General features: G+C 48.1%; 1 protein-coding gene across 1 annotated transcript in view; it reads left to right on the top strand.

Moving 5' to 3' along the window:
• VWA8 (von Willebrand factor A domain containing 8) overlaps window positions 1–23,642 on the top strand; it is a 391,316-nt gene that overhangs the window by 310,462 nt on the left and 57,212 nt on the right. Inside the window, exons 38-39 of the mRNA XM_036249886.1 lie at window positions 14,082–14,190; window positions 17,411–17,567. Coding sequence (XP_036105779.1) covers window positions 14,082–14,190; window positions 17,411–17,567 — 266 coding nt within the window. The remainder of the gene's footprint in view (window positions 1–14,081; window positions 14,191–17,410; window positions 17,568–23,642) is intronic.

Genomic DNA, 23,642 nt, shown 5'->3' with positions numbered 1-23,642 from the left:
ATGGCTCCCCGCATGTCCAGATCCTTGCATTTGTCCACATGCTGGCTTTAGATTGCATTACTGTAGCTTCCTCGTCTCTTTTTCACAACTAGCATATCTATCTAATACTTAATCATCTCCAAATAGATTATTATACTCCACAAAACTTCCATCTAAAGGAATATGTTTGGAAATTTAAAAATTCTGATGAGATGAGAAAGTCTTTTAAGCCTAATCTCCATATGACTTTTGTATAGTCCCTATTTCTTCACATCTCAAGCTACTCTCCCCCATATGCTCAGACAATATTCCAGTCTCATGCTCCCGAATAAAATAGAAGCCACCAGAATGCAGCTCCTCTAGCTCCCTAAGCAGACGCACTGGCCCATCTGCAGCTGCACCAGCGTCTCCTCCCCTCCCCTCCCCAAGCCTGCCCCTCCTTCCACCTCTCCAGGCCCTTCCCTCCACCCTTCGTCTCCTTGCTCTCAGGTGTCTTCATTCTCTCTTCCTTCTGAGTCTTTGCCATCAGTATTTAAACACGCTGTAGTGCTGATCTAGACCTCACAGATCTCACTTGATATTACTCCACTTGTACTTCATATAACGCACCGACTCTCCTTCCAGACCTTGGGTCACTCACCTCTCATTCTAATGTGACCCTGTCCCTCCTCTCCGTCTACACAGATGCTCTTGCTACAGTCACAAGTAACCTCCACGTCAAATTCCGTGTTACCTTCTCAGTAACCATCTTGTTTGGTTCTCACCGGCACTGAATTCAGCACACCCCCTCTCTGCTGAAGCCCAGGCTTCCCTTGGCTTCCACGAGCCTCACAATCTCCTCGGGACTTCCCTCCACCTCTCTCATCTGCTCCTTCTCGGTCTCTTGCTGATTTGCATCTCTGGACCACTGCTCTCTCACTATAAATGCGCTTTTCAGAAAACTTCATTCACTTCCATGGTTTCAGGGGGTGATACTTATAAGGTACACTAACAAACGAGACAGAGAGATGGTGCGACTTGATAAAAACAGAAGTTCTCCCTTCCCTTCTGTTTTATTTAATAATGTGTCTACTGCATCACATTTGAATGGTGCTTTACATGTCTTGAAAGCATCTTTATATAAACACAAACAGGTTTCAAGCTGGAGAAGACACATGGGCATGCCTGAGTGCAGCCCCTTCGTCCTGCCCATCAGAAGCTGCAGTCCGAAGACATGAGGTGCCTTTCCTAGAGTCCCAGAGCTGCCTTGTGTCTTACGTAAACCTCATGCTAACTCTGTGAGGATATGTGCATTTAGTACTGTTTGAGAGATGAGGAAACTGAGGTTCTAAGAGTTTGAATCTTGCCCAGTGTTGTAACGCTGATAAGTAGCAGACTAGAACCGGAACGCAGGCCATCTAGCTCTGCTGGTGTGCCCCACGCTGCCTCTCTGCACCGCTAGGATTGGTGCATCACATTATAGTGAAATTCATTCAACTGTATTTGAAGACTGAGGTTGTCTTTAAAAAGAGAGAGGCAAACACACAACAACAGCAGGAACTGCAGTGTGTACGGGTAGAGCATGGCATGACTGGAGGAGAGGAGGCGGGGAGGAGAAGTCTCCCATAGTAGAAGTTCTAAGTGCTTATCCACACTTAAAGACTCAGTGAAGTTGTTTGGGTTTTCGTTGTTGTTGTTGCATGTTTGTTTAAATGTACTCATGGATTGATATCACAATAATAAATGCATTTCTCCCTGATCTTCGACAATGGAGAATAAGCTTAGGAGTGATGAACCCTAGCTTCTTCTCTGGTTATTGGGGTTTTCACATAAACCCCTGTGTACTCTGATTAGCTCCTTCTACTCTGACTTGGAGAATGGGTGGGATCGGGGTGAAGCATTTCCTCCTCATAAACCGCAGTGGGCGCGTACTGTGCTGGTAGGTTGTGCTGGGCGCGCAGCACGAGCTGTGAGCACAGTGGGCAAAGGCTCTCCGTGGAAACGGTCCCCTGGTCCAGCTCACACCCTCTTCCGTCCTTTCTGCCTAAAATCCCAGCTTCCTAATCTGCCCAACTCTCACTCCTCCTTCAGGACTCTTCTTGGGTATCACCTCTTCTGGGATGCTTTTTCCGACACTTATCCTGACCCCAACCTTAGGAGCCCTTCCGGTACGGTCCACTGACACACTGTGCTGGCCCCGGCGTGGCACTCCACCCCCTGCGCTGACTCATGGGAGCAGAGCCACCTCCCACCCCTGGCTGGGGCTCTTTCCCAAGGTCCAGAACTGGGTCTCATGTGTCCTCCTCCATACCCTTAGCATCTAGCAGAGGGCCTGGCTCATACTGGGGCGTATGCGGAACCCCAGCAGGCAGGTGGGCCGTCTGACAGGAAAAGACCAAGGCAGGCCCTCAAAGATCCCTCTAAGTCGTGTATGTAGAGTTTTACAATTAAATTTAAAAGATTGGTTGTGAAAATAGCTCACAGGCAAACACTTTGAACTCTTTTTGCTGATTTATTTTTCCCCCATATCTCTGAATAGCATATTTATGTTTCTTCTTGATTTCTCCATTTTTAAGCATTGTCTTTTGACGTCAACCATGGAAGTTCAGGGTCTAGCTCTCTTTTACTTCCCTGTCCCTGCTGGATGGTGTACACTTAATCTCTCCCGTCCCTGCTGTGACACGCATCCCTCAGTAAATGTGTGCTGGAATTTTGGTTAGACCAGAGTCTAGGTTTCATATGTATCTATGTAAAACATATCGACCAGAGGAGTGTGCTTGAATTACATTTCTGCCAGTTAGCCCCTCATTTTCTGGGTGAAAAAAAGCTAAGAGAAGATAAATAACTTTGGCCAAAACCACTTCTCCCGTTAATGCCAGAACCAGGATCAAAGCTAGTCTTCTAGTTCCCAGTGAAATGGTTTTCTATGGCATCAAGCTGCTTCTCAAAAAAAATCACTTTCAAACATTTTACAATCTTACTGAACCAATTTGAAGAAAAGCCAAACCTTTATATGATTATATCAAAATATTCTTTACACTTAACTTTCATTTTACTCAAACTGATCCCTGGTGGCAGCTCCCATTTCTCATAAAGGAGAACTGACACAGAAGCAGATAAGAACCCAGGTAAAAGAACTTAGGGCTGGAAAGAATTCGGTCTGGTTTTTCCTTCTGAAGCTGAGGAAACTGAAGTCCAGAAAGGGTAATGGCCTGGTCGGGTCCCGCGGCGAGGTAGCGGCTGCGCGGGGCTGAGATTCGGGTCAGTGCGCGGCCCATTGTTCTCCCTGTGCTGTGCACCACTCCTCTCGGACCCGGCTCAGTTCTGGGGCGCTCCGCGTTGTTTGGTTAAGAAGTCTGCCCTGTGCAGATGTTTAACCTCATTCTCTACCTACATTAAATTTACTCATACCTGAAGACGACATTCAGATGTCAATCTAAGTTAAAGTGGAAGATACAGTATGTTTCTTAAAACCAGGACTCTGCTAAGCTGCCGCGCTTGGCTGCACAGCTAGGAGGCTGCTGGTAGGACGTCAGGGGAAGGAGACAGACACAAAACCTTCCTAAGTGTCACAAGAATTAGAATAACACAGTGGAAGACAGCACAGCCCTGAGAGGGCACAAGGGAGGGTCTGGCTGCCGCCCCACATCCCAGATCTGCCCCAAGGCCCCGGGTTAATTAAGAGGCTGCACATTGTGCTCTGTTCTCTCTTCTCCCTGGATGTGATCCCCTTTGTTGCCTAGTAACCCTAGTCAGGGCGCTCGCAGCTAGCATTCGCAGCTACAGGTCCCCACATTCGAGCCGCCTCCTGCCCTCGACCTCCCTGGCTACCCAAGACTGGCCCAGCGGAAGCCAGAGCTCAGGTGGGCACAGAGGGACATGGGGGCTGGGCGTGGGGGGAAGGGGGAGCCAGGGAGGCAAATGCAGAAGGAGCTTGTCAGAACGGCACCCAGCACTTCTGTCCTTTAAGGACCATGAGCTTCAGGGTGTAAATAGAAACGCGCAGATTCACACTGTGACAGAAACTGGAGAACTAACACAAAGGAGAAAATGTCAAGCTGGTTTATGTTTGACTCTCTGAGCTCCTCATTCATTACAGTCATTATAGGAATTGTTTGTCTCTAATCACCAGGAAGCTCAGTATCAGTGATACATAGCATAAACTTGTATCATATCAACTGTGCCCTACATTTCATTAGAAAGCTTTACCCTTTGGTCCTGCGTGTTCTAACTTTGATGCTCACATAGTATTTTTTCTCCTACCCCAAAGTTCCTGCTCTCCACTCGCCTGCTTCCATTCCAGGCTCCTGTGTGCTCACGGTGGCGCATACACCGCTGAGACTTCTGCAGCTTTGAAGTGGCCACAGCGTCACAGCCAGTGATGCACTCCTTCATTTGGTCACCAGACGCTCACTGAGCTTCTGCAGTTCACAAAGACTATGCCAGAAGCTGAAGGCAGTAGAACAACAGACCCAGTCCTGCCCTCCGATCGATGTTCACAGCCTAGAGTCAATGCCAGCTTACAGATCTGGCCACAGACTCCTACAACCCCATAGCACTGATTCCCTGCAGTGCTATTTGTCACTGAAATCTTTCCTGTGAAAAATGTATGCGTGTATATGCATGCACACATATACACATACATAAACGTACTATAATAAAAGTGTGCACATTGCAGACTATATGCGTCGTGCCCATGTTCTGCGTGGTGTCTCACTCCCAGCCCAGGTGAGCCCGCGCAGCAGCCGGGAGCCTCAGCTGCAGAGCCACGACCACGCTCCGAGTTCTGCGGGTGTGTGACGCACAGAGCATATTTCTCTGCGGCCCCTCCTGATGCCGCTGTCGTGTTCTGATTAATAGTTTTGACCCGCATTGGCTGTCAGAGAGTGTGAGAGTGCTGGGCCTGTTGGAAGCAAAGGAAGACTTTATTGCTTGATGTTAAAAAAACAGGTTTTAAATGTCAGTCGGCAATGGCTTTAAACAGGCATTATGGCCTGAGATTCTGAAGCAACAATTGTGTGAAGGATAGCTGGAAGAAATGATGGCCAGTGGCATAATGTGACTTTATTTATTTTTTATTGGTTTTAGAGAGAGAGAAAGGGGGAGAGAGAGAGGTTGTCTCCCACACACGCCCCAACCAGGCATCAAACCCGCAACCTGGGTGTGTGCCCTGACTGGGAAGCAAACCTGAGACGCTTTGGTGTATGGGACGACACTCCAACTGAGCCACACCAGCCAGGGAGGCATAATGTGACTTTAGCAGAAACAAAGAAAATGGGAAACCAGTTGCTGGGGTTGATGCTGGAAACCTCTCCACAGGGAATACGGGTAAGAATCAGCCCAGCACTGATTCAGTTCTGTTCCTGTTTTCAGAGAATTCCCCATGCTAAACGCCTTTGCATGGAGTTGTGGTCAGTGCTTCCAAGAATTTTTAGAACCTGGGTCATATTAAAAACCTCTTTTGCTTCTCCCCACGTTAGTGGTAGGATGGCTTTTCCACCCACCCTTCCATTTCGAGCTACACTGAATACCTCAGAGCTTTAAAAACTGCCACATAGGTTTTGTGTGTTGGAGAGAGCGCAAGACTTCAGTGTACAGCTGAACTCATTTAGCGTCAGTAATGCTAAAAGCACATGGCAGTGGATGTTTCTCGCCAGGGCCACCTTGCAAATAACTGACCCAACGCCTTCACGTGTTGGCTGCAGGCACGGTGGCCCTGCACGGCCGACCTTGGCGGTGGCGGGCTGTTGGCTGGGCTTGCTTTGCTCTGCTGTAGAGTGTTAACCTTTGGAAGGCTCTTTAAAATAGAAAGGGTAGGCTATCGGAAGACCTGACCGGTCGCCCGCCTTTGCTGTCGCTGGGTTTCACGCGCAGTTGTTTTGTGTGTAGAATACTGAAGGAGCCGGTGACGAGTGACCGGGAGGGATCACACTTCAGCGCCAGCAAACTGCCGCCGTGCCGGTTATTTATGGGTTTTAACGTGGCTTTTTGACACTCACCCACGATAGCATTTAGTTTCCCTTGAAGATTGTCATTATAGCATCTTAACCCGTGAAACAGCCTCTTGATTCAATCATCTGATGTTTCGTATTCTCAGATGATCCAGCCTTCTACATGGTTTGTTCCTATTTGAATAAATAAAGCACTCTTAAGTAAAGTAAGAGGTTGCTTTGGATGGATACTGCAACCTCATTTTATTTTGGAAAGCCATTCAAACAGCTCTGTCTGGGCCAGAGAACAGGGACAGGGGCCACTGCCACAGACTCGGAGGTTGTGACGGCAGTCACCCAGCAAGGGGTCTGCCAGAGACTGAGCTGAGGCGTTGGTAGGGATGAGGGGCAAGCTGAGGGAGGCGAAGGGTCAGAATTTAAGAACAACCCAAAGCCAAGGGGGCCATGTGTTTCCTCCTCTGCTAGCTGGCTGGCTGCTGAGCGGCGTCTGGGCAGTCCCCGCAGACGCCCAGCCGGCAGCCCGCTGTGGAGAGGTTGCACGGAGAAGGGCAAGCCTTAGAGTTCTGTCCCCAGCAGTCTCCACACACGTCTCTCATACATATGTATGAAGCACCTATTATGTTCAGAGATGTATGTGTAACTACTGTGCCAGCTACTACTGTCAGATAATAATAAAGTAAAATATTCATAAATTGACATTTGGCCCTTCTTTTAGCCCAAGTCTGGGAATCTATAAAGTGTGTTCACTCTAATCAGACTGGGTGTTTTTGTTGCATGTATTGGGCTTAGTGAAGGGGGCTGCTCCAGAGAGAAAGTGCTTTGTCGGAAACTGTGAACTCAGAGGACACAGGGCACACATGGGGATGTGTTCCAGAGCATCACCTCAGAGAGGGAGGGGGATGCTTTGTAGAAAACTGTGAACTCAGAGGACACAGGGCACACATGGAGATGTGTTCCAGAGCATCACCTCAGAGAGGGAGGGGGATGCTTTGTAGGAAACTGTGAACTCAGAGGACACAGGGCACACATGGGGATGTGTTCCAGAGCATCACCTCAGAGAGGAAGGGGGATGCTTGGGGTTATAGTTTCAAATATTTAAAAATATTTACCAAGCACATGACTTGTCTCCCCTCCCTTCCCCCACAAATGTATATATGCGTGTCTCCAGGAGTGCTCAAGCGAAAGGAGGGTAAGACAGAGTTGGGCTGAGTTCGGGGAGGTGGGCAAAGGGGTCCACCCAAAGTCAGGACCAAGGGGCTGCTGGTGGACTTGAAGAAGCCATGAGAAGGGACAGGAACCCTTTATCTGCAGAAGACCCCCCACCCCCACCCCACCAGAGCAGGAGCTGCTGCAGAACAGACCAGGGACAGTCGGTTCCACTTCTCACCTGTAATGTCACAATCGCCCTAATAAGCATTTGTATGTAATGTCCTGCCACCCCAGCCCACCCCATTCTTCCACCTCTGCCTGCTTGCTGATTCCTAGACACTCCAAGGAAAGACTATTTCTCAATGATGAAGGCATTTATAATACGAATGCCCTTTGGGGTTGGTTGCTTCTTTATTTATTTATTTTTATTAATGCTCACCTGAGGATATTTTTTCATTGATTTTCAGATAGAGTGAAACATCAATGTGAGAGAGAGACATCCATTGGTTGCCTCCCGCATGACCCCAACTGGGACCGGGGATCAAACCCAAAACCCTTCGGTCTGTGGGCCGATGCTCTGACTACTGGAGTTAATTATGTAATATGAATGAATATCTGCTACAGTGTAATTCTTTAATATTATGGATCAAAAATCAGATTCTTTCCTACTTTCCAAGAGTGAGGAGGGATTGAAGAGGGCAGGAGGTCATGGAGCATTTGAAAGCAAATGTTACCAGCCAAGGAAGAACTGAAGATAAATTACATACTTGATGGTTTGTCAGAGATGAGAGTTGTACACACAGATGCTACCTATGGACAAAGGCATTTTTTGTCATGTACTATTGTAGAAGCTGCCTGTTACTTATGCAAACTGGGTGAGGGTCAGCTTTTTTTAAAAACCAGTTTTCTTCATATATTAATGTGACTTTCATTGTATCTGTGAAAAAAATTTCTAACTTGTGAGTAGTAATAACCTCAGACGATAATGTGTTTTCGGCAGATGTGTTCATTACCTTAATTATGGCCTAGATTACCCCGTGCTGGGACTTCATTCCCCTTTATCAATGTCCTCCTGGAAGTATAGGTCATATTTTGTGAATCTCTGTATCCCAGTGAATAGCAGATATATCATAATCATACACAGAAATGTTTGAATAAGAGAATGAATCAATGAATGTATTCAAGTGCCTACTAATCAATCAAGCAAATCGTAGGCAACTGGAATCAGTACGATATCTGTCTGATGTTGCTGTGACAACTTTTGACATGAGAAAATACAAAGCACATCTTGTTAGAAGTAGGACATCCTCTAAAACATCAAGAGAATAGCTTCTGCCCTACTGCCTCTCACTCATCCTTTTGCACATCAGTCAGTTTTCAAGCAAATGACTCCAAGTAGCAAAAAACCCAACTAACTAGCATAAACTATAAGGATATTTATTGTTTGCTTATGTAGAAGGTCAGAGGTAAGGGACTCCAGGCTGCTTCCGCAGCTCAACAATGCCAGCAGGCACCACGGCTCCCTGCCTCCTCCCACTGCGCGGGGTCACCGGTGGACGCTACAGCTCTGTGCGTCACTCCTCCCCGAGTCCCAAGGCGGCGAGTGGCTGCGTGTTGGAGGGGGCGAGGGTGGTGTCCCGTGAGACAGCTCTTCTTTTACCTGGGAGGAAAAGCTTTCCCAGAAACCTCCTGACAGACTTCCTCTTACCTCTCGGCCACATCCTTATCCTGGACCATCGCGGCGAAGGGGAGTGGGATGCTGCACTTGATTCCAGCCAAATGTGAGCTGACTTCGGTTTGATCGAAGAAAGAGGGGCTGGGTTTGGGTAGGCAACCAGGAACGTCTGCCGAGCCACACCTAGTCCCTGCTGGAAAATGAGAATCGGCTGCACTGTCTCCTCGTACCTCCAAGGGCTAACCTCTCTTTCAGGATCGTATTCTGGCCAATTATACCATCTTACTGATGGTTTGGTTTCTTTAATTATGAGCTTGAGGAGGAGCCTAAAATATATGGGCCTTGCCCTGGCCGGTTTGGCTCAGCGGTTAGAGCATCGGCCCGCGGACCAGAGAGTCCCGGGTTTGGTTCCCACAAGGGCATGTACCTTGGTTGCAGTTTGTCCCTGCCCTGGCTGGGGTCGTATGGGCGGCAGCCACTCAATGTGTCTCTCTTACATCGATGTTTCTCTCTTCCTCTTCCTTCCTCTCTTCCTCCCACTCTGTCTGAAGATAATGCAAGAATGTCCTCCGGTGAGGATAAAAACATATGTATGGGCCTTGCCCAGAATGACAGGGCTTTAGTGAGTCATGCCCCTTCCCTGCTCGAGCTCCGGTTGCTTTCCTCTGGAACCTTTTTATGAGTTATAATTTACAAGATTCCTGTTTTCTCCATTTTTAATCATATGAAAGAGGATAACAGTTCTTAGAACTGTGGCATAATTACCTAATTGTATCAGCTGTGAGAAACACTTCTAGTCTCAGCGCGTGCTGATCATTTTGCATCAGAAGAATGTGGACTTCCCAATATTTTGTGGTTTGGGAAAGTGTTGATCCATTTAAGTGCATAAATACAGTGGTGTCTGTTTCAGTAATTAGAATGACTTACTGGAGCTCTTTCTGGGTGAAACAGCCCTCAGAGGAAGGCATTCCCGGTCCTCAACCCATACTTCAGAGCGTCCGGCGGCCCATCAGCTCTCTGACCTGTGGTTCCTTAGCACACATCTGCCCCGGGAAGTAAGCTCTCTCAAGGGACAGGCCTGCCCTGGTGTCTGGTTGAGTGTCTGCCCTGGCCGGGCTGTCCTGGACTTCCTGCCTGCGTCTTTCGTGAATCAGTCACTTCATAGAAGAGATGCCCTGAAATGGCTCCGAGGCCCCTGGGCTGCTCCTCCCACCTGGAGAAACACATTCCTGTGAGAATCTCTGGATTTGATGGCATGTGTTTCTCTGGAATAATCCGTGCGGGCGGACTGCTCTGGTCAGGAATTTGTCAGTTCTGAAACTTCTCTAGACGCCCACGTGGGGCTGGCGTGGGCCTGCCTTGTTGGCCGTGTGCGCAGCTCCATTTCCCAGCAGGTGGCCTGGCAAGACACGCAGGTGACAGAGACAGGCCCGTTCCTTCCGGCCCAGACATTTCACAGCCCGTGTGCTGCCTCCCTTTTGGCCCATTATAGGTGCTTTGCGACTTCAAGAGCATGGTTTTGGAGGCAGCTAAAGTGGGGCAATTTGAGGGGCTTTTCTTTTACCTTGTGCCATCATTTGTTAATAATGGTTCTTAAAAGATATCTTCTTACAGCAGGATTACTGGATTGTGTGAAATATCTAAAGGAGATAACTGATTTTTTTTTTTGTTAATCCTCACCAGAGGATATATTTGTTTTTTTTTTTGTTTTGTTTTGTTTGTTTTGTTTTTGAGAGAGAGAGAGAGAAACATTGAGGTCTTCCAGGAATGTCCCTTGTGTGGGTTATGTGAACCCTCCTGTTACACTGGAGTCTTGATTGCTGTTTGTCCGTTTGTGGTGGGGTTGCCTCTCCAGCTGGCAATTAGGATCCCCCCCCCCCCCCCCCCCGCACACACACACAATGTGTGAGTTTCTGTGAGGCAGCTGACCCTCCAAAGCAGAATTTGCCTCAACAGGGCCTGGTGCCCGCTGACGTCTTTCGTTGGCCAGGCTGCTTGTGGAGCTACTTGCACTGTGCTCTGATGTGGTCTGAACCCGCCACTGGGTGTGTTGCTTCTGGAGTCACCTGAGAGCGCCTCCAGCGCAGGCCTGTGTCAGGTGCTGCCTGCGACCAGCCCTGAGCTACCTGTTTGGAGCTACAAAGCAATCCACAGTGTGTGGCTGCCTCTGCCGGCCTGGGTGTGTGGGAGGGACCGAGCTGTGCACCAAGGCTGGTTTCCACCAGCACCGAGCCCAGGGGCAGGTCAGCAGAAGCCTCGAGGCTCCCTGAGATCCACCTCCGCCTGCTGGCTGTGCGAGTTGTGTGAGGCAGGTTCTCAGGGGGTCACCAGGTGGGGTGAGTGGGGTCACCAGACAGATGCAGGTTCAGACCCGGAGCCAGTGCTGGGTCTGAGGCCCCTCATGGACAGTCTCAGGGCTCATTAGGGACAACTGCTATTCCCAGGGTGCCCTTGGGTCATTGTGGTGGGACGGGGTCTCAGGGAGTCGTCAAGGTTCATTAGAGGCTAGCAGAGTTCATCAGGCCCAAACAGTCCAAGGTTTGGTTGTGTGAAGGAAGGGCTCTGCACAGGAACGGTGGCCATGGCGGGCATGTGAGGGAACAATGGCCGCTGCCCGCCTCAGTTCTTCCTGTAGTCTGCCCTGACCTGCTGGAACTGTTCCGCACCGTGGGACCAGGTTGGCAGAGTGCAAGCTCAGCAGGGCGGGCCCCTGGACGTTGGGAGGGTAGAGCTGGTGGCTCTCTCGTGGTGGGGCTAGTGGGTCTCCTGGGTGGGGAGGAGGGGTGCTGCTGCCCTGCTGGTGGGAGGAGGGGATAGATTTCTTAAATTAGCAACAATAAAACTGTATCCCACTTTTGGATTGTTTCTTGTTTTTCTCATTTCCAATGGACAACATCTACAAGATGCTATAAAAATCTCCAAACAGTATCTCCAAGGCTGAGTCAAGCTTGACCTTGTGCTTGGCTGTCCGCTGAGATAGCCACTAGCCATGTGTGGGCATTTAAATGTAAATTTTACTTAATGAAAATTTAAAATTCAGGTCCTCAAATAGGCAATAGCCACACTGGGCTAATGGCTACCATGTATCTCACAGGTATAAACACTACCATCAACTCGGAACATTTAGTTGGTTAGTGCTGGTCTACAATTCTTGTAGTCCGTGTACACATTTTAATTTACTGCTTGTCTCTTACATTATCTCTGGACAAGCTGGAAAGTGGTGGCATGTTTTGGGAAAAGCATTTTAAATGTTTATTTGTTCTCTGAATGTCACTAGTGCTTCTGCATGGTTTAATTTTAAAAAACAGGAAAAAATTATGTTTACCCATTTTTAGAACACGATTATGTGTGTGGAATTCATATTGGTTGTCATACCCTGGATGGTAAATGTTCTTAAAGTATGAAGTTATGGCAAAAATTCTGTTAATGCTGCCAAAGTTATTGGCAGAAAGGTCCAGTGAATGAAAATCTCTTTACAATGTCATAACATTTGAAATGAACTGGTCTGGATATCAGACAATGGAAGTTATGTTGAATTCATTCTTTAAAAAAAATTTTTTCCATTGATTTTAGATAGAATGGAAGGGAGGGAAGGACAGAGAGAGAGAGAAACATCGATGTGAAAGAGACAGGGGCCAGGGGTTGAACCTGAAACCCAGGTACATGACCTTGACCGGAAATCAAACCCGAGACCCCTCGGTCTGCGGGCAGACGCTCTAACTGATGAGTCAAACTGGCCAGGGAGAATTCATTCTTGATAGCCATTTTAGTTGCATAGACCTTAAATTACCTTTGTGCCTTCATTAATCTTAACATCCAGAATGAAAAGTCCATGTCCTAACAGTGGACGGGTCAGCCTGTGGAGACAGCTCTAGCATCGCACTTCAGGTCCTTGGCAGCCCCCTGCCCTCTGCAAGTGGTCTGAGGGCAGCGCCATCCTCCGTGGCGTGTGTGGGCCCCGTGGCACTCTGCATGGTGTCCTGCCAGTACATTTTTCTGTGAGTCTTATTGGAACAAATAAACGAAGACTTGACCTGGTCTATCCTAAAAAATCATAACACTTGAGAACAGGCTAATAGGGTACATGAAATGTAACCGCTTCAAGTTCTTTTTTTTTTTTTTTAATCCTCACCCGAGGACATATTTCCATTTTTTTGTTCAGATAGAGTGAGAGGAAGAGAGAGAGAGAGAGAAACATCGACGTGAAAGGGACACATTGAGTGGCTGCCACCCACACAACCAACCAGGGCCGGGGACAAACTGCAACCGAGGCACGTGCCCCTAGCGGGAACCGAACCCGGGTCTCTCTGGACCGCAGGCTGACGCTCCAACCACTGAGCCAAACCGGCCAGGGCTCAAGTTCTTTTTATTGTGGAGTGACTTCCACGGAACTGGAATTCCTGTGCAGTTATCCATCCTTTCAGTGAGTCTGTGCTGGATGAAACTGGGGACTAATGAGCCACGGGCTCTCACTTATTCTGCTTGAATAGTAAATCCAATTTTAAAACAGAGATGAATTAGGAAAACTAAAAACCACCATAATAAAATCTGTGGGTCCAGAAAATAAATAGGCTGTTTTTAGTGTCTGTGTATACAACATTTATCACTGAATATATGAAACACAATAAATACATTTTCTAGGGGTTATTTTTTCCTATACATTTTATATAAAATGGCATTTCTCGCCCTGGCCAGTTTAGCTCAGCGGTTAGAGCGTTGGCCTACGGTACAGAGAGACCCAGGTTCGGTTCCCGCTAAGGGCATGTACCTCGGTTGCAGTTTGTCCCCGGCCCTGGTTGGTCGTGCGGGTGGCAGCTACTCGATGTGTCCCTTCACGTTGATGTTTCTCTCTCTCTCTTCCTCTCTCTCCCTCCAGCTCTATCTAAACAAAAAATGGAAAAATGTCCTCGGGTGAGGATAAAAAAAAAAAAAAAAAAAATGGCATTTCTCAGAGAATGAGATTTCTTTGAAAATTAAATAGGTCAATGTATATCCGCCGTGACTCAGCTGGAATAGCTGGGCAGTGATCCTTTGATCCTCCGGAGAGCGGCAGTCTGGGGATACCCCTTTCCCTGTTTCTGGGAGGTCTTGTTCCTTGTGTAAATGCTCAGGGCATGTCCTGTAAACTCAGTACAGCTCCTTTTCTTTTACAAAAAATAGTAAATGTATCTTCTTCCCAATGCAGTGGAAGTTAAACCTGATGACATTTTTTGCCAGACACTAACCGTATTTTTTGCCTGAGGTTACGGGTCGCCTTAAGGACTGGGGGGAAAGAATTCTTCTTTCTGTCCTGTAGTGTCTGGTGTTGGTGATAGGATAGTGATAATGTCTCAATTCTTCATTTTCAGATAACGATCAACAGAGACAGTGGTGAAGACGTGAGTTCCCCCAAACACGGGAAGGAGGATCCTGACAACATGCCCCACGTGGGCGGCAACACCTGGGCGGGCGGAACAGGTTGGTGGCACGGGCATCCCCGGGGCTGAGTTTCCTGAGACTTCACAAGCCCAGGCAGACAGCGCAGCACCCCTCAGGAGGCTCGGGGGCCAGCCAGCCTCTTCTGCCTCCCATTGGCAGTGGGATGTGCCCTTGCCCTGTGTCCCAACATGACATCAAGACATGGAAAAACCCTGCCATTTGGAGTCCCTCAGACTCTGCCACCCTATGCTCTAAGACCATCTGGTCCCCCCCAGCGCGGCTTCATCAGGAAGGGGCATAGTAACTGCCTTACAAGGTTACGGTGAGGATTAAAATTGCGATTATGATTGCAAAGCACTGAGCACACAGCCTGGCACTAACAATGTATTCATTAAGAGTGTTAATCCTTCTTTTAAATTCCTTCCCTTGGGATCATGCCAGAAATCTATAGTAAATTCTTTCTTTACGAACTGACTGAAAAGAAATGACGTTTGTCTCCCACATCTCAGAAGGGAGCGTTAGGATGCAGGATTTTGAGATAAGAGAGCTGGTTGCTGTTGGAACCGATGGTGGGGATCCATTCCTTCCTCTTGGCTGCGTGACCAGAGCATTGTTCCCATGACTGCTGTCTTCCTCTTTCCTCCCAGCAGCCGGAGCAGACACATCTGCCTGGCTACAGAGCCAGGAATCGGGCCAGACTGTGCACTGTCTGATCTTATCTGGGCCTGAGGAGAGCTGGCAAGGGCTGCGGACGTGGCCTTCCCTCAGGATGGTCTGCGCCTCTGGCCTTGACAGCCTCGGGAGGAAATGGGTCTCTGTGCGGGACAATATGCTATCAAATAGGCCTGTGGACTTGTTGCCTCCTCTGTTGATTCATCAAGCATCAGCTCAAAAGAAAGGATATTTTTAGAAATGTCCTTTGATCTGGAAAGGAGTGTCCAACCAGCCAGATTGAACCCATATGGAACGCATTATGGAAGGAGCCGGCCAGATGTAGGTTTCCCAGCATCGGCTGCTCGGAAGGGAAGGCTTTGCCTTTCATTCGGCTGGAACCCCTGCCCCGCGTGTCTGTCTAGACTGCAGCCCTGCTTTCGCTTTCCGCCGGCCTTGGGGTTTTCCATTTTCAAGGCTCCTTTGCTCCAGGTTCTTTTTCTCTCTTTCATTCTTTTCCCTCAGAATTCTCGAAATACTGAACTGAGCTCTAACCCAACAAGTCATTTGATTCCTTTTTCATCATTAGAGCCCCTCCCTGGCCTGTTCTCTACTTATCTCTGAACTGATTTAGGATATTCCCTGTTAGCTTCAAGATTGTGCCTCCAAGTCTAGACCCTCCAGTGAGCATTTTTATTTAATTAGTACAGATGAAAGGTTCTTGGACGTGGAGGTTACTAAGAACGCTCTCCCATGCCCTCTCCACCATCACTACTTTCCCGAGGGACCGTGTGGCTCGTGCTGACCATCACTCACACCAGCCTCCAAACAGCTGTGGGCTCTGTCCTCCAAGAAGGGTGTCATCTCAGCGCCTAGGAGTTCTAAGGTCTAATTCATGACCCACCCATTCCTAAGGAGAACCTCCAGTGGGAAGGGAGTCGGGTCACATAAAAGCTCCTCTGTAGCTCATTGTCATTGCCCAGTAACTGGTCCCCATGCCTGTAAGCTGTCCATGCATGAGAGCCAGGAATTACACACATCCAAGGAGGAATTTTCCACCACCAATATCTAAATAAGAATGAAATAAGATGTGCTCGAACCAAAGGGTAAAAATACTGTAATTAATAGGCTGTTCTTATGGTATTTCCCAGAAGGAAATGACCCACCTGGACTTTGATAAGGAAAGCAGTCCATGCTGAGTTCTTGCTTTTGACTTATTACACCAATTAAGGCTCCGATGAAGAAAATAAAAATATAGCATAATTTAACCAAAACCTAACAGCTTTCAAATTTTCCACTTTATGAAACTTTGAAATGACCTCATTTATTTGACTTGAAGATGCCCAAATTATAATAGTAAGACCAGTCACTCATATAGCTCTTACTTTGTGCCAAATACTGTTCTAAGCATTTCAGCCTCATGACAATCCCATGAAGTAAATGATATGAGTAACCCCATTTAACAGATGAGGAAACTGAGATGCAGAGAAGTTAAAGAACGTCCCTCAAGGACACATCACTAGCGCTTTGGAGCCAGGATTCAAACTCAGACAGTCTGGCTTCCCTTTACAATATGATGCTATGTAATACTGTAGTGTATTGTGTTTATTCTGCTGCCCCTCCGATGCTGGGTTCTCTTCTCAGTTCCCAAGTTATGTGTGAATGAATGAAAGAAACAGATTACTAGTACTTTAGTCATTTTACAGCTTGGGTAATAAGCTGGTAGCCCAGAGGCCAATTCTTGTTCAATATATGTATTCTTTAGGTCAATGTAGTGTTTTAAAATCATTTGAATTTCAATGTATTTCACGTGAGTCCTCTCTAGTTAGCCTAAGTTCTCACTACTTCTTCTAATATCGTCTACCTAGTCTTCTGTGCATTTCATTTATATTTACATCATAAACAGTTCATACGACATTACACAGTGCACACGCACAAGCATGTAAACTCGGGTTCATACTGGAAACGACTCTGAAGCTGGCGGTGTTTACCTGCTGCGTGTCGTTCTGAGCCGGAACTCAACGTCGGTGTAACGACAGTTCCTAACCCTGGCCGAGCCGTGGCTGTGAGGTTGTACGCAGGTCGTTTAACCTCTCTGCGCATCATTTTTATCATCTGAAAACAGAGGAAATGGTATCTGTGGCTTAGCTGTCTCTTCCTTATTCTAAGGAAAACCAAGGTAATGTGAGAGAATGGACGTGTTGTTCATTTAATTGACAAATATATACGAAGAATTTTTGATGTTCAAGCCACTCATATAGGTGCAGAGGTACAAAGACATATCAGCTATGACCCCACCCATCAGGTAGCTGGTGAGGAGAGAGAGTGGATTTTAAAGGGGACAGTACACAGGAGTGTTGATCCTCACGAGGAGGAGTCGTAAGGTGACAGACACCTCGTGGAATTTGGATACGATCTGGCTGGCTGGAGAAAAGGGAAAGCATCCTAAACAGAGGGCACCCTCTCTTTCTAGAAGAAGGTCATTTGGATATTTAATCATTAGTTAAGTACAATGAATGTGTTTCACGAGGCTGCCTTGAATCATGACGGGACTTGTTTGGTGGCCTGGATCAGAGTAACCACCTGGGCTTCCCTGGCTCCCTCGCAGGGGGAAGAGACACTGCAGGCCTGGGCGGCAAAGGAGGGCCTTACCGGCTGGATGCGGGCCACACCGTGTACCAGGTCTCTGAGGCCGAGAAAGATGCGGTTCCCGAGGAGGTGAAGAGAGCCGCGAGGGAGATGGGCCAGAGAGCCTTCCAGCAGAGGTGAGTGTTCCCCGCCCTCAGGGCGCAGCTGGCCGCTGGGGGGTGTCGGGGTGGACTCCGAGTGGGCAGTTTCCTGTGGCTCTCTGTCTCATGCAGCAACTTGGACCACAAACAAATCCCCAGCCTCCCTCTCCCTCATGGACACAGCTACGTGAGCATCACTCCCCATTCTTTCTACTCAACTCTTTTATTTTTTTACTAATTTTTAAAACTAATTTTTCTTTATTGATTTTAGAGAGAGAGGAAAGGAGAGGGAGAGAGATAGACACGTTGATGAGAGAGAACATCAATTGGCCGCCTCCTGCATGCTCCCCACTGGGCATCGGGCCCACAACCTGGGCCTGTGCCCTGACCAGGAATCGAACCGGCGACCTCTTGGTGCAGGGTCGACGCTCAGCCACTGATCCACACCAGCCAGGATTACTCAGGCTCTTTTAAATGTATTGATTGCAGGTGACTGCAGAAGATGGAATTGAGCACATGAGGAAGTAAAACCAAAGATATTTTTCTTAAGACAAATTTAAGTTCAAATCACTCCATCCACATCTGTTCCTGGGCCACACGGGGAATTCAGATGCCTCTACACGATGGTCCCTTCTGCCCTCGGGATTTTATATGGAGACTACAGCACACACACCCTCACTCACTCACACACGCCTGTTACTGCCGAGGTCACGTGGTGCAGAGACCCTGCCCTCCGACAGCAGAGCGGCAAGGTCAGGGCGGATCTGTTAGGGCCTGCGCCCGGCCAGGGTGAGGACACTCCCGGAAGGGAGACCAGAGAAGCGGAAGCACCAGGATAGGGTGAGCACAGTGTCCTGTCTGGACTGGAGGCGCCAGCTGGGGGGGTGGACGTGAGGGTGAACACGGAGGCACCGAGTGTGGAGGCCTTGGAGTCAGGGCTGAAGAGCCTGTGGCTTTCAGACGATCCGGACCATTCTGGGTCACTCTGATCAGAACCCTGTAAAAGAGTGAGAAGCCACATGACGTTTTTCACTAAACACCCACATATGTTCTTCATCTAAAAGTGTAAAGTGCCAAAGGGGCCGCAGTATCTCCTTTAGGGTGAAGGGGTTCCTCCCTCCCTTCTGCTCTGTCTGAAGATAAATGGAAAAATATCCTTGGTGAGCAGATGGATGTTGTGATGCCCAATGAGAGGAGCTGGTGCACTTCAGAAAAAAGCATGCTCAAGTGTATGTGATTTTTGAAATTCCTCCCGCTGCAGCATCTGGTAGTACATCACATGCTGTGCTTGTGCACCCTGCAAGTAAACAGAACAGAACAATGGGGGTAAACATTCGGGTTCCTCCGCCACACCCTCAGGAATGCCTGCAAGTCTTAGGACCCTGGTGGCTCAGCAGGTGGGTAAGACAGAAGTGTCACTCAGCCCTCTGCTGGCCTCCCTGGTGACCTTGAGCAGTTTTCTGTCCTCACTGCACCTGAATGTGCTCTTCTGGACACAGGTGACTTCCCTCCCCTGCTTCTCAGAGAGGCGATGAGGGGCGATGAGGATGGATAACTATGCTCAGAATGCAAGCAGTTTAAAAAAAAAAAAAAAAAAAGGTGGGAGGAATGCTATAATCAAAGGTCTTGTTAGAATTAAAATATTACTCTGCATTTCATAGAAACAATATGCATTTAGGAAAAGAGCCAAACAAGTAGATATGCGTCATTCTCCTCCCCAGAGATGCGTTTCTGTGTTGCACGCTCAGAACCTCACAACGTTTGAGTAAGTGGACAGACGGACAGATGCTCTGACACATGAGTAGTTCACGGGGAAGCAGAACGGCCTGTGGCAGGGCTTGGGCACCAGGATCCGACCCCTGTGCCGATCGCTATCATAGGGTTAGGGGACCTGCTTCTGTCAGGACCATGGCCCACAGGCGAGAGGTCAAGGAGCAGCTGTGAATTTCGTGGAGGAAAGAGCGTGGGAAGGAGTGAGAAAACCGGGCTCCCCTCCACGCTGCACAGAGGACTCCCAGGCCAAGTGAAAGAGACGGGAGGTGGGCCAGGGCGTGAAACCGAGAGAAAGAACTACAAACACATGGAGACGCTGAGAAAGACAGGACATAGAGGAAAATGTTTTCTACTTTCACGTAGTAAATTATCCCATTTGATGAGAATTCAAGTTAGTACTGCTAAAGATTTTTCTTTAGCCCTGGCTAGTTTGGCTCAGCAGTTAGAGCATCAGCCTGTGGACCAAAGAGTCGCAGGTTCAATTCCGGTCAAGGGCATGTACCTTGGTTGCCATTCGGGCTGGGGTAGGCAACCAATCGATGTGTCTCTCTCACATCGATGTTCCTCCCTCCCTCCCTCTCCCTCCCTTCCTTCCTTTCTCCCTTCCTCCCTCCCTTCCGCTCTGTCTGAAAATAAATGGAAAAATATCCTCGGTGAGGATTTAAAAAAGAAAAGATTTTTCTTTAACTTTTTATTATGAAACCTTTCAAACATAAAAGTAGAGAGAAACATACACAGTGGGGCAAACATAGGTTTATAATTGTGAGTACATGAAACACAGAGTTTATTCTTGTATTATTTTCTATACAAACAACTATAAACCTACTTTCTGTATAATGAACCCTATGGGCCTGTCCCCCTACCTTCAAGAAGAAAAATCTGGCTGCATTCTCAGTGCCCACCCCTGGGTTGTTTGGAAGATGATCTAAGATGTCCCATCTTTTCATCACAAATATTTAGGAGTATATCTCCAAAAGATGAGGACTCTAAAAAAAAAAACACACACACAATACTATTATCATGTCTCTCTCTTATCTGTGTGTGTGTGTATTTATCCTCACCAGAGGACATTTTTCTTCAGATAGAGTGGAAGGGAGAGAGGGGGGAAGAGAGAGAGAGAGACATCGATGTGAGAGAGACACATCGACTGATTGCCAGCCACATGACCCCAACCAGAGCTGGGGACAAACTGCAAAAAAATTATGTGCCCTTAGCGGGAACCAAACCCGGGTCTCTCTGGTCCGTGGGCCGACGCTCTAACCGCTGAGCCAAACTGGCCAGAGCTATCATGTCTTTTTAAAAGTAATAATTCTTTACTATCATCAAATAGTTTTAAAGCTACCTTGCAACTCTAAGCCTATACAGAATGAGGTCAGGTCCTCATTCATGCTTTTATCCTTTTTCCATAGTTCATATCACTCTTCCCCAGTATATCATTAGTTGTGTGAATAGTTGTTTGCCTCTCCACTGATTGTAAGTTCCTTGAGGGCAGAGGGCTTCACTCTATAAAATGTCCTCAGACTTATGCCCAGAACCTGATGTCCAGCAAACACTCATGCCTGTTTGTGGGATGAATAATGTACTTGTGCATGCAGGTAATGGTGTCACCCTTTAATACTTAATTCAGAGTCTGGCTAAAACCAGACTGACAGCCAGACCTGTCCATCAGCTTAGCGGTCCGCCGTCCGGCCTGGAAGGGCCGAATGCCACTGACAGCTTCTTGACGTCACTGCCACAGTGTTTAGTTAGCACTCATTTGTATCTGGATTTCATCTAGAGACCGGCTCCTGTATATCAGAATTTATTAAGTCAGGGTGCTTATTCTCAGCCAGTCTGCCCAAGGCCCCCTGACCGCCAGCCCTAGTCGCCCACGGGCCCCTTTTCCTCTCCAACAAGATGAAATGAACTGTCCGGAACCAAGAGAAACTCGCCCGACCGCAGGCGCAAGTGCGATGGGAAAGGACCTGCTGGTGGAAAGAAGGCGGGTCGCAGAGCAGCTGCAGCAGATGATGAAACCTCCAGTTTTCAAGAAGTTCAGTGTCAACAGCATCTCCGGTGTTGAAGAGGCAAACACGTTCACCAGCCAGGCAGCAGTGACCCACTTTCCAGGCATCTCTGGTGGGAACCCCGCAGCCTGACAGCGGTGCTGAGGCGGAGCCGCCGAGAGGTGCACGCAGCATCTCGGACCTGCAAGGTGCGGACTCTGCCCAAACACTGGGTGGACAAGCACCACTTGCCACCAGAGAGGAGAAGGAGGAGGAAGAGGAGGAAGTTCCCCATCTTGTGGAGAATTTTTTTTTTCTTTATTGATCTGAGAGAAAGAGAAAGAGACAGAGAGAGAGAGAGGAAGGGAGAGAGAGACAGAAACATTGATGAGAGAGAACATCGATTGGCCGCCTTCCGCATGCCCACCACTGGGCATCAGGCCCGCAACCTGGGCATGTGCCCTGACCGGGAATCGAACTGGTGACCTCTTGGTGCATGGGTCCACACTCAACCACTGAGCCACACTGGCCGGGCTGTGCAGAATTTTGATGAGGCTTCCAAGAATGAAGCAAACTGAACTGAGTCAACTTCTGAAGAAGCTAAACTTGGAGAAGTTACTGGAAGCTGCTATTTTATGTTATGACTGTTTTCACACACTTGTTCGTGGGTCTGCTAGTGTCTAGGTCGCTAATATTTTTAAGCCCAGCCTCTCTGGACACTGCAGCTCTTTTCAGTATTTGCTGCTACACAAATTGTTCTTTGCAGCTAGTTAAGCTGAAGAAGCCTGGGAATATCGTTTGAAACCAGTTAATAAAAAAATTAATTAAGAGACTTCCGGTCAAGATGGCGGGTAAGTAAACACGGTATCGCGTCCTCCCACAATCACATCAAAGTTACAACTAAACTACAGAACAACCATCATTCAAAACCACCTGAAATCAAGCTGAATGGAAATCCTACAACTACGGAATTAAAGCAGCAGCCACATCGAGACTGGTAGGAGGGGCGGAGGGGACGGGCTGGTCCCACACCCAAGTGTGGCGGATAAAAATCAGGAGGATACATGGGCTGGGAAGGTCCTTCCTGAGGACTGAGGGGTCCCCGTCCCACACCAGGTGCCCCGCTCAGGGTTCCAGTGCCAGGAAGAGAATCCCCATCACTTCTGGCTGGAAAAACCAGCAGGAACTGAGGCTCAGGGAGGCTGAGGCGGCTGGAGCCCCAGGCAGCTCCCTAAAGGGCCCGCGCACGGACTTATCGGACTCTCTCCCTCTAAGCTTGGAGGGGAGGCAGCTCGAGGGGCACCAGAGACACACAGGGAAGAACTGAGCTGTTTGGCACTGGAGCAAGGGCTGGAGAGGGGGCTTTCTCCGGGACAAATGTGCTGTCAGAGGCCTTTGTTCCTTTGGTGAGCCCTTCCCTGGGGCGGCAGACAGTCTCCATATCTGGGACTCCAGCAACCTGGCTCACACTGGTAGCCCTGCCCTGCTGACGCCCTGAGGCCCTGCCCCGCCCCGTCCAACTTTCAGGCCCACCCAAGCTGTTGCCACTTGCTTAACCATAGGATTGGCCTGTCTTGGATCCTGCTTCAGGTTTTCCTAAATTCTTTCAAACGAGCAGCATCTGGTCTCAGAGAGCCCCATACCTCTCATTAAGTAATACACAGAAACAAACACAGGGAGGCAGCCAAAATGAGGAGACAAAGAAACAGGTCCCAAATGAAAGAACAGAACAAAACCCTAATAAAAGAACTAAGTGAAATGGAGATAAACAACCTAACAGATACTGAGTTCACAATACTGCTTATTAGGATGCTCAATGAACTTAGTGAGAACCTCAGTGAACTTAGGGAGGGCCTCAAGAGCATAAAAAAGGACCAGTTAGAAATCATGGATACACAGTTAGAATTGAAGGAGGCATTAACTGAAATCAAGAATAATTTGCACAGCTTCAATAATAGAGTATGTAGATCCAAGGAGCAAACCATCGATTTGGAATATAAGGAAGCAAAAGATGCCCAATCACAACAGCAAAAAGAAAAAAGAATCCAAAAAAATGAGGATAGTGTAAGGAGCCTCTGGGACAACTTCAAGCGTGCCAACATTCGCATCTTGGGGTTTCCAGAAGGAGAAGAGAGAGAACAAGAAATCGAAAACCTGTTTGAAACTATAATAGCAGAAAACTTCCCTAACTTGGTGAAGGAAACAGACATACAAGTCCGAGAAGCACAGAGAGTCCCAAACAAGATGAACCCCAAGAGGCCCACACCAAGACACATCATCATCAAAATGCAAAAGGTTCAAGACAAAGAGAGAATCTTAAAAGCAGCAAGAGAAAGGCAGCTAGTTACCTACA

The sequence above is a fragment of the Molossus molossus genome, unplaced genomic scaffold (assembly GCF_014108415.1).
Source record: "Molossus molossus isolate mMolMol1 unplaced genomic scaffold, mMolMol1.p scaffold_m16_p_9, whole genome shotgun sequence".
Classification (NCBI taxonomy): Eukaryota; Metazoa; Chordata; class Mammalia; order Chiroptera; family Molossidae; genus Molossus; species Molossus molossus.
This window is presented reverse-complemented; position numbering and strand designations above follow the sequence as displayed.